Genomic DNA, 12,407 nt, shown 5'->3' on the forward strand with positions numbered 1-12,407 from the left:
GTGTGTGAAACCCAAATGGGTAAAGAGAGAGAGCTTGGGAGCGATTTGAGAAGAAGAGAGACTAAAGAGTGTTTATGTGTCTAAGAGATTGGTAACAAGTCTGAGAACGTGTATAGAGATTCAGAATGAGAGAATAGAGAGTTTAGAGAGACAAAGTATCATGAGATTATGAAGGAGGAGGGGAAATCCCCCTTACTCACTTAAGAGTTACAAAACATCACTTATGAGCTTATATATGCTCTTTACAACTTGCAATCATAAACCTAAATCTAAGGGCTGTTATAACTTGAATTTAAATGGATGAATGAGATGGAAAGATGGTCTTGGTCGTGGCTGTGCTCTTCCTGATGGATAATTGGTCCATTTGAATCTGATCAAGGGAAGGCTGGCTCATTATTGGCTAGCTAAAGGCTCCCATGAATCTGCCCACTTCTTTTGCTAGATACATGGTCTCCTTTTGCTTTTACTTTACAGCAAGAGACTCTCCTTTCCAGCCTGTCACTCGCCAGCCTATCCTTTGTCTTCTTCTCTTAAGAGTTTTGTCTTCTTCTCTTAAGAGTTATGTGTTCTCTTACTGTGGTAACTCTTTAAGAGTTTTGTGTTCTCTTACTGTGGTCACTTTGGAGTTACTGTCTCAACCAAATATTCTCCAAATGGTGTCTAAGTCCCTCCTGGACTTAAACCCAATCTTCCACAGCCATAAGATCACTTCTTGACTTCTTAAGACCCTCCTGAAGCTTGACAGACAATCTTTGTAAGACTTGCCCTCTCTTTGCACTAGACCCAAACTACTCCATACTTCTCCTTTCACTCCATTTCTATTCTTCAAGTTAACACACATCCTTATCTTGATGACATGGATTTTGACAGTGTTGTACAATTAGTTCAACAAGGATATAAAAGGAAGAAAAGCTAATGGGAACAAGGATTTGTGGATTTACTTTTTGCAACATATGATATAGGGCAATAACACATGAAATAAGATAAAAAGAAGAGAAAAGAAAGCTCAAGAGCAAATAAGAGTTTATAAATCATTTATAAAAATTTATAAAACAATTTGTAAAGTTTATAAGCTATTTATAAAGGTTTATAAATTATTTGTACGAGTCTCTAAACCATTTAACTATTTAGAAAGACTTATTGAACAATTTATAAGAGTTAATAAAATAATTTTTAAGGGTTTATAAAGGTATGTAAATAATTTATAAGAGTTTATAAAACATTTATTAGAGTTTATAAAACATTTATAAAAACAATTTATATATAAAGGAACCAGTTAAAGATGAACATCTACATGCACTACAAGAAAACATATTTTTTATGAGGGCAATATTCCTTGAAAATTCATCGTAAAAGGGGTGTTACGAGGAATTAACATCAAAAACCGTTTCGTAGTTAAACGTCCGTCGTAACGTAGGTTTCGTCGTAAACACGTGGTAACGTTTACGAGGAATGCTTTCCTCGTAAAACGGAAGGAAACATTTCGTCGTAAACGAGACGTAACATTTCGTTGTAAAGTACTCGTATTATTTCGATGTAAAGTACTCATATTATTTCGATGTAAACTCGGTGTAACATTTACGAGGATTTTACAATGCTGCCCATGTAAGCTCCACGTAAACGTTACCACGATGTTACGAGGATTTCGTTGTAAATTCCATGTAAAGTTTACAACGAATTTACATCGTTTCTTACCATTTAATATTAAATTAAAATAATAATATTATTTAAAATTCGAAATTTTAAAAATTTTAAGTATAAAATGAAATATGAAAATGAAAACATATTTTTAAAAACTATTTAAAAGTCATAACATAATATTTAAATTCATAATACAAAATAAAACAAAAAGAAACTACTACATATTATCGAAGTAGTCGGTGGCGGTGATCGGTTGAGAACGGTCTGAATCGGCATCTTTGGGATTCCGTATTGGCATCTCGAGAGCTGCTCGTGTCTCATTTAGTGCTCGCTGCATAGTCAGGTTTCCCACCGCCATCACGTACAGCAGATCCTCAAGAGAGCCTAAATGACCCTGCTGGCTATCCATCCGAACTCTCATCTGAGAGTTTTCTTCATCCCATCTCGAAGCATATGACAAAGTTGCTAAGGCAACTTCGTTAACAGAACCTATGCCCACTGTCTGTCCCTTCTTTCTAGGAGCCACCTATAAAAACATATTAATATAGTTAAATTTTATTAAATAGTTAAATTTATTTAAATAAATTTATAAAGTTTTACCTCTTCGAAGATCCTGTCGACCTCTTCGGTGGTCAGTTTGACGGGTAATCCATCAGGAGACTGTTGGGTTAATTGCGTCTCCCGCTCTTCAACCCGAGAAGCCATTGCGTTGAAGAGTTTCTCGGATGCCGGATCCATAAAAATCCCGTCTGATGTGGCGTTAGTCATCTTGAATAGATCAGCCAAAGATGGTAAGACTCCCGTCTTCTCATACAACAAACAAAAAAATTAAATAAAATAAAATATTAAAATTTAAATTAATTAAAAAATTCAAAATAAATATTAGAAACAACTTACAGCTTCTAGACGGATTCCGGCTTGAGACTTTTGTCCGGTTCTGTGAACCATGGGAAAATGACCATCTTTGTCCTTCATTCATCGGGAAGCGGAGCACGAGTTGGCCTTACGGATCGAAGAGGGTAGCTTCCAATATGCATCATCCCATACTTCCTTCGTGAGCTTGGTGGGCTTTCCGTCATGACCGTAGATCTCCCACTTGTCCTTCCAATCGGAAACAGTGTTGCAAAGGCAGGTCTTTGCCTTTGCAATGAACTCCCTCTTCACCCTCTCGGTGATTTCCAAGGACCAGCGCTACCTTTGCTGAAACAAACAAAATTTTGAAAAATTTAAAATAAATATTTAATTAGATATAAATATTTAATTAGATTTTTTTTTAAAATATATTACCGCAAAACATTTAAACCAAGTCGTCTTAACGTGGTCTGGCGTCTTGCTCCAATTCGGGTAGGCTCTGTCATAGTATCCCTTGATCGTCACCGACACGCTCCGGCCAACACGGTCCGGCCAACACGGTTGTTGGTCCCAAACATGAAAAGAGAACCTAATTGTTAATTTTTTTTTTTAATTTTAATGTACTAAAAAATAATAAGTTACCAATAAGGTCCCGGCGGTCTATCAGGATCCAGAAAATCCAATCCCTCTCGTCCAGGCTGGGCAAGCAAATCCTCCACTTTATATCTCGCGTATGGGGCAGATGGAGGTACACACAAATCTGGATGAACTGCACCTGCTGGGACAGGCTGAGGTGCAGCGGCTGGAGGAGAAGGTGGTGCAGGCATATGAGGTGCAGGAGGAGAAGAACTCCAAGAAACTCTCTGAGATGTCTGAGAGTCCGGAACTGCCTCGGAAGATGATGGACCGGAAGAAGATTTCCCGACACCATCATGAATCATCTGAGAGAAAGTAGGTGCAGCTGGCTTTCTTCTAGGACCCGTCTAATTTTTTTTTTTAAATTAGAGTTAGTTTTATCATTAACGACATAATTTAAAAATATTATTCCGATTCCTAACTAATCACCTAAAATAATTACCTATACTAACCACTTAAACTAATTACCTATACTAACCACCTAAACTAATTACCTATACTAACCACCTAAAACTAAACAATTTTTTTTTAAGATTTCTTACTTTTCCCTTCTAATGTTTCATGGAACGCTTAAACAGATACATCCATCCGTTGTAAACAGGTCCACGAAGCAATGCTTCATACGGGAGGTGGACAACTAGATGCTCTATGACGTCAAAAAATGAAGGTGGAAATATCTTCTCCAGATTGCACAATATGATCGGAATGTTCTCATGAAGTTGTTCGATGACTTCTTCCTTGAACGTACGTGTGCTAAGATCTCTGAAGAAGGTTCCGATGGCTGTATATTGCAAAAGTAACCCAATTAATAACATTTCATAACATATGTACATATATTATAAATTGATATTTACAAGCAATTGCTTCATGTACGTTTGTTGGAAGGAGTTAGAAAAAAGCAAATGCAAGTAGTCGTTTCATAAACACATGACAATCATGACTCTTCATTCCTGAGAACTTTTGACCTCGTTCAACACATCTTGACATATTATAAACATAACCATCAGGGAACTTAACTTCTGATGCAACCCAATCAAACAAAGTTGTTTTGGCTTCTGATGACAACCGAAAGATAGGAACATGAACGTTTCCATTGCTCTTGATATGTAACTCACTTCTTGAGCAAATATCAGGTAAGTCCATCCTTGAGTTCTTGTTATCTTTTGTCTTCCCAGGGACGTTCCGTATTGTATTCATGATATTGTCAAAAAATTTCTTCTCTATATGCATCACATCCAGGTTGTGACGTAAAAGAAGATCCTTCCAGTAAGGCAACTCCCAAAATATACTCTTCTTATGCCAATTGTGCGCCACACCATACCCATCAGGCATATTTACAGGAACATGCCAATTTCCTCCAACTTTAAATGTTTCCTGAGCTCCGTAATAATCAATGTCTGCACACAGCAGAACTACTCGCATCGTAAAATTGTTTTTCAATGAACAATCATACGCCCTCACCCCTTATGACCACAACTCCTTTATCTCTTGTATCAATGGTTGAAGAAAAACATCTAGCGACCATTTTGGATGCTTCGGCCCAGGGATTAATATGGTTAAGAACAAAAATTCTTGTTCCATGCACATTTCCGGCGGCAGATTGTACGGCGTAAAAATGACTGGCCACAAAGAATATTGTCTCCCAGACATTCCGAATGGACTAAATCCATCGGTGCATAACCCAAGATAGACATTCCAAATATTTCTACTGAAATCTGGGTGTACCTTATTGAAATGTTTCCACGCTCTTGCATCTGATGGATGAGCGACCTCGCCATCCCTTTGGACATGTTCGGCATGTCACCTCATTGATGTAGTAGTCCTCTCAGATTGATAGAACCTTTTCAACCTGTCTGTAATTGGTAGGTACCACATCCTTTGGTACGGTACCCTATTCCTCCCACGTCCTTGCGGTTTGAATCGTGGTTTCTTGCAGAATCGACACTCTTCTAGCTTCTCATCATCTTTCCAGTAGATCATGCAGTTGTCGATGCAAACATCTATCATCTCCGAAGGCAACCTAAGACTATAAACCAATTATAATAAGATTCAGCAGACAACGTTGTCTTCTGGAAAATACTCTTTAAACAACTCCGCCCATGCATCCATGCAATTCTCAGGTAAATTATGATCCGTTTTAATATTCATCATCATAGCTGCTAGAGACAATTTAGAGAGACCTTCTCAACAACCAGTGTACATTGGTTGATTTGCAGCATCTAGCATTTCATAAAACCTTTTTGCATCCAAATTAGGTTCTTCTACATTTCCAGTTCCATCAGATATTGTTGTAGTTGTTTCTAAAAATGCATCAGTAATCATGTCTTGAACCCTATCATGATCTACCATCTGATCTTCTTGATGGTAATTATATTCATTATGCAAATGATTCGGTTCCTCATTATTACCAGCATCCTCAAAATTATTATTACTACTACTAGCTTCATTTCCACCATAACCCTCTCCGTGTTGATACCGAATATAATATTGTGGTGTAAATCCCCTGTTTACTAAATGCTTCAATACTGTTTCACTACGTGCAAATTTTGAATTCTTGCATTTCCGACAAGGGCATAACATCTTACCGCTTTCCTGCGTGATCGGTGTAGAGCCTGCCTGGTACATGAATGTCTCTAGCCCGCTCAGAAATGCATTCGTCACTCTCCCTTCCAAATCTTTATGGGAATACATCCAACTTCGTAACTCGTAAATATTACCGCCATCCGCCATTTTTTTTAGAAATTTTTTTGGGAATTTTATTTTGGAATTTTTTTTGGGAATTTTTTTTTTATAATTTTTTTGGAATTTTTTTTTCTCAGAATTTTTTTTCTTGTTTTCCTTTGTGTGTTGTGAGAGAGTGAGTTGTGAGAAATGACATATATATAGAAATTTTTTCGAGTTTGGTAGGTGAAGTATAACAATGATTTTACTAGGGTTTTACATCTCTCTTACATCAGTTTTACAAGGAATTTAATTCGGCAATTCAAAGCGCATTGAATACATGTTTTCACCAATAAATAACAGTAATATGTTTCATCGTAATATCATCGTAAATTTGTGATGAATATTATTCGCGACGAATATTATTCGCGACGAATATTATTCGCGACGAATATTGTTCGCGACGAATATTGTTCGCGACGTACTTTCGTCGTAAATGTGCAAGGTATTTACGACGAATTTTTTTCCTTGTAATTTTACATCTACGTTACGAATAATTTCCATTTTGTCGTAACATCCTCGTAAACTTTACGAGGAAAAAATTTCCTCGTAACTTTTCGTCATTACGGAACCGTTTTCTTGTAGTGATGGACATTATTCTTTGCCCCCCTTCATGTAGTCCTTCTGGTCATGAGTGATTGCACAGAATCTGACAGCATTCAACTCCAACCTAATACACTTCATATCCATCTATGTGTTTAGTTTGTCTTTTGCTTGTTTGAGAGTTCATTTTAAGACACTAATGGTTTAGTTTGTTCATATAAGGATTTGTAAAAGACATTCGTCTAAATTATAAGGGCTTGTAATGGATTTTTAAGGGTTTATAAAGAGTTTTGAAGAGTTTATAAAGGGATTATTAAAAGTTTGTGAAGGGTTTATAAATCAGTTTATAACACTTATCAAACTAAAATTAGTTTATAAACCGTTCATAAATCATTTTACAAGGCTTACAAGAATTTACAAAATGGATAAGATTTATAAATTTATTTATAACAGTTTATAAATTATTTATCAAAATAGTTAACATTTATAATAATTTATAAACCATTTATCTTTGGCCCATTGATTTCTTGGTCTTCTTCAAATACATGAGATACGGTTCAGAGTTGCTAGAATCCTTGCCTGAAGAGTTCAGTGAGATGGATTTGAAGCAGAGCAAAATATAACTCTTATAATACATTTAACATTAAAGGCCAGTGACGAACATGTGTAAAACAAGAAGAAATATGCTTCCGTAGCTCAACAAACCTATGCTCCATCTCCATTGCTTCTTCAGATATTATACACAAAACAATACATAAAAGACATGAATCTCATAAAGTAGCAAAACAGAATGTTACACTACCAAAATAATAACCTTCCACCTCATATACTACACATACTAAACCTTGTTAGTCAAATTACAACTAGTAGCTTTGCATTACCTCAAGAAAGTAGGTACTTGATATGCATATCACTACACATATTCTCCACATCATTTATTAAATCCAAAAGCTCACAGCACACCTTTCTAATCCAAATCAACCAACATAAGAAGTAATCATGGAGCAATCTTACTGTTGGGTTAGTATTTTCTCATGAATTCAATAAATGTTAAACTCTATACCTGATTATAAGAAATTTAGCGATTAAGGAAGGATATTCAACACAAAAATACTCAAAACACGAAGGATCAACAACATATATCAAAAACGATAATACAATAGCACTATGTTCTTCATAGATAAATATTGATAAGGTTTTATAAATTTTAGATTTAAAAAATTCAGAGAAAATATTCGTCTCCCTTCCCAGAAACTGATCGCTTTTGAGAAATCAAGCTAAATTAAACAAAGAGACGAAATCCACCATCTATTTTCTGGTCACCTTTGCTAGCTTCGTCACAGAGATTGTTTTGTTCGTTTGAGATCATCAGTGTCGTCGGATCTGGTCGGAGAACTCGTCAGCGTCGTCGGATCTGGCCGGAGAACTCGTCAGCGTCGGAGACTCTTCAGCGCCGGATCTGATCACATTAAATTTGGATCTGGAATTTTAAGAAATCGTTGGAAAGAAGAGTGTAGTTTTAGGTTTAATTAGTTAGTGGTATAATAGTATTTTTCCTATTAAAATTTTAATGGGAAAATTAGTTAAGGTAAAAATGAAATATGATACAAGGAAAGTGGTATTTTAGACAAATTCCCAACTTAATATACCCACAAAATGAATAACAGATTAATCTATTCTTCATCCAAAATTAAAAACATAATTAAAATTACAAGATATTATTATTATTATTTATAGTAATATTTAATTTATTATTATACATATAAACTAAAAATGAATAAAAATATTAATATATGAAAATAAACATATCATCAACCAATTATAAAATTTTAGTTCTTTCGTTAAATTTATATATTCAGGAGTTTTCAAAAATCATACTTATATTCATCCTTAGTTTATCTTTCATTTCTCTTGATTCTCAAAATAATTAATAAAATATATTTAAATCGTAGACACCAACTAAGCTAAATGCTAATAACAATATTAATTAAAAAATTTAATCTATTAATAAGAAAATTATCATGGTTGAATTTATAGAAGTAAATGCAATTCAATATACTCAAATAATAATCAAACTGACTAGACATTATATATCTAAAATCATATGTCTAATTAAAGTAACATAATATTGTTATAACAAACCATATATAAATTATGAAAATATTAGAAATGAAAAATAAAATATTATCCAATTTTTCTGACATTTACTTTGTTAATATTTATACATGTGAATGAGCACTTAAAAAAACACCTACTATAACTATAGATGTAAAGATTTAAGATATGTTAACAATTATATTTTTATATTTAGTTGACAAGGTCAATGCATTCTGACAGTACATGATATTTTATTTATTTACTGGATTAGATGAAATTAATTTTATACTAATAAAAATAACATAGGTTAAACTATCAATTTAATATGGTTTTGTAATATTTATTTTAAAATAGTTATTCTCCGTTAATAAAATAGACTAGGATTATAGAGGTTATAGAGTTTTTATTAATTTAAACCGAATTAATATTCATATATAACCGTATTCTATTACTAATTATGAAATTAATGAATTATTATTAAAATATATTTACCTCACCATAATTAAATATAATAAAAATTAATATACATTTATATTTAAAAAATATAAACATTAGTACATTAATTTTAAATTGATTTAACATTATTAAACTTAATAATATCTTAGAATTCAAATATTTCCAATGATATTTATTGTAAATCACAGTAAAATTGATGTTTGTTTCATATTTCTTCTTTTTAACGGAATTGAAAACATATATTTATAACTAAACTAAAAGGCTATAAGAAATATTTTGATTTAGTTAATTTTTACACTAATTCATTTGAAATTACTTTTAGAATGTTATCCCTAATGAATGTCTATAAAATCTAGAATATTCCAATGATATAAATTTTAAATTATACGTTAGGTAAACTGTAGTTTCGTCAAAGTACTTTTAATAGAATAGATTTAGGTTAATCGTATTTAGCTTGTCCTCGATTTTCAACTAATGAAATGAGCGTAAACTATATGTGTATTCTTTAATGAGTTAATTGGCTCAATATACCTAACTTAAGCTAAAATTAGGAAACTACCCTTATAACTGGAAATTCACATTCTCTGTAGCAAAAATGACAGACAAACCATTTTATCTTTTTTTTTGATTAAACACACATAAGAGTATATTCTTCTTCTTCGTACCATCTTTTCTCTCTTCTTTGCTCCTTCTTGTTAATTTGTTTTCACCATCATTATAATTCCGGCGACGCTGGACACCATCTATGTCATAAATCACTGGCCCAAAGAAAGACATGCCTCCCGCAAAGCTCTCAGAGTTATGGAAGATCAATCCGAAGCGCACCAACAGATTTTCCCTCAATTATGAATCTTCTTGCATGCTCCTGAAATTGAAAATCATTGGATTGGATCGATTGCGATTAATTACTGGACCTTAGAGAATTAACAATCTGTTGCTAGTTTCAAAGATAATACGTTCAATAATTTGGGTGTAAATTACTAGTATGTTAACCAAATTCGTTGAACGCTAAACTTTATCGTAAAGTGTGATATGAATTGTTAGTGAGTAATTTGTCAATCCGAAGGTATGGTCCAAACGAATGTATCAGTTTATATTAGCATATACTACATCTTTGTTAGCGACCTATATTTACATGTAAATCATAAAAGAATCAATAGCATACATATATATAGTAATAAATACTCATATCAGTTAGGAGTATTTAGACGTAACATAATAGTTTACGTATAATATGATCATTGTTAACCGTCAAGAATGTAGAAGCTAAATAGATAATGATTGAATTATGTATCAACTATCGAGAACTTTTTTTAACGTTTAACCAGCATTTTAAAAAGCTGAAACATGATTTGTAACAGCTAATCAAACACGTATCAACCAATACTTTGTATCATGTAACCAACCATTTACCAATTAGCATCAACCACAGTTCTTAACATATAACATAACATGTAACCGCTCATATACCTAATTTATAGCAACCAACCATATATTTATCAGTTAATGACAAGCTAAAATGTTATAGCAACAACTACTCGCAATTGAAATGTGTGAGATTCATGTCGTCGTTGTCTCGATCTCAAGAAGAACCCATTCTTTCTTTAACTATATGCTTATCCATAAGACCTTGTGCTTTTACCAATTCGTGAATGAAAGATCTCTCTGTTTCACGCCATGGAATCGCTTTACAATCCTCCATATCATATCATGATCAATTTTGAACAAACAACATTAGCAGTTACATAATGATCTCGGCTAGAGAGACATACTCGCTAGAACCATATGATGTGTTGAACAGAGCATATGTAGCGGACAACACGGCGGTGGAACATTAACGCTGAGCCTCACCACGAACTTATCCACGGTATGGCGAGCTTGATGACTGTTTCAATCGGGGTAATGTCGTTTTCATCTGCGGTTTTCAAGAAGGTGTAGGAGACAATGACAATAACGAGCAGAGGGGACAAGGGGCAACAGTGGATTAATCTTGTTTACGGTTGAAAACTGTGCAGATGAAGTCACTAGAAATTGAAAATGTTTCTGGAGATTTTAAGTAGATAGGAGAGAGAGAAGGAGAACGTGGATGAAAAGTAGAAAAGGATTATCAAATTGTCAACAGCCCAAAAAACAGTAAAATGATATTTACTTAATTATGTTTTTTTGTTATATGGAACCTAAACTCTTTTTTTTTTATTTCACTGCCGCATTGATTTTCCTTTCTTCACAAAAGTTGTTTGTAATATGGGTTCATTAAAAGTTAAGTAAAAACAGAGCTCATTATTTCTACAAATTAATATATAAATATAATGTTTTGCAACAATTTGGGACTGTTAAATATTAGTCTCATTAAAATGTTTCAACCCAATGTGTTCATACTGGCTCTGGTTATAATAATACAAGGAATTCAAATGTAATACAGATCAAAAAAACCGGATCGAAAGCTGAACCGGAAATATTTTGGGTCACGGTTCAATATAGTCCGACCGGGTCAAACGTGGTTCAATAATATGGTTTAATATTTTTTTTGTATGTAAATATAAATGTATATTAGTAAACATGATGCATAGTTAAAATATAAATCAATTTTGAACATAAAATATTATAAATATAAATTAGTTTCTTGTTTATATGGAAGATTTATAGATTTTTGATAGTTTTAGTGGTTTTTATTGGTTTAATAACTTTGAAATATAATTCGGCTATGTGGCCGGTTCATGGTCGAACCAATTACTAGACCAACCCGACTATATAACCGGTTCATAGTCGAACCCGGTCCAACCATCGGGTCGGTCCGGTTTTAAAAACACTGAATCAAACCTATTAGACTAATACAATATACAAATAGAGACACATAGAAAGAAACACTATATATATATATGCCAAGAAATCAACAACAAAAAACTTTCTTCAAAATGATTCATTATCTTTAAGAACATGATCCATTATATATATAGACAATTAATGTCTTTAGATAAGAAACGGAAAAAAAAACATTAAATGTATTTGAGTTATATATTTGAATCTGTTAGTGAGGAGAATGCCTCAGACTCAAGTAGTGGCTGTAACCATAGAAATTTGAGAGTTTCTGGCAAGTAAAATATAACTAAGTACTGCAAAGCATAACAAGAATACTAAACCCAATTCAATTTCACACTTTCTCGCTTATTCGGATCAATGCCTCAGCAATAGAGGTGTCAAATGGGCGGGCCGTCCAATGGTTCCCCATGTCCATATACAAACGGGTTTAATATGGACAAACCCATTTTTTCCATTGGTTTTTATTGGACAAAATGTGGGAGACCATTAAGAAAATGGTCTTTGTTGGTTTTGGGCTTTATGGACGTGGACTGTCCAATAGTCACAAAACCTAGGGTTTCTAAAATTAAAGTTTTTTTGCTAAAATCGTAAAATCGATTTTTTCGCTTAAATTTTGATATCAAATTTTCCCGTCAGAACCA

The 12,407-nt window shown here is 33.3% G+C and overlaps 1 protein-coding gene across 1 annotated transcript in view; it reads right to left on the bottom strand.

Moving 5' to 3' along the window:
- Positions 1-3,131: 3,131 nt before the first annotated feature.
- LOC106331248 (probable WRKY transcription factor 10) overlaps positions 3,132-12,407 on the bottom strand; it is an 11,933-nt gene continuing 2,657 nt past the window's right edge. The window contains exon 5 of the mRNA XM_013769559.1: positions 3,132-3,476. Coding sequence (XP_013625013.1) covers positions 3,132-3,476 — 345 coding nt within the window. The remainder of the gene's footprint in view (positions 3,477-12,407) is intronic.

Source organism: Brassica oleracea, chromosome C3 (genome assembly GCF_000695525.1).
Source record: "Brassica oleracea var. oleracea cultivar TO1000 chromosome C3, BOL, whole genome shotgun sequence".
NCBI lineage: Eukaryota > Viridiplantae > Streptophyta > Magnoliopsida > Brassicales > Brassicaceae > Brassica > Brassica oleracea.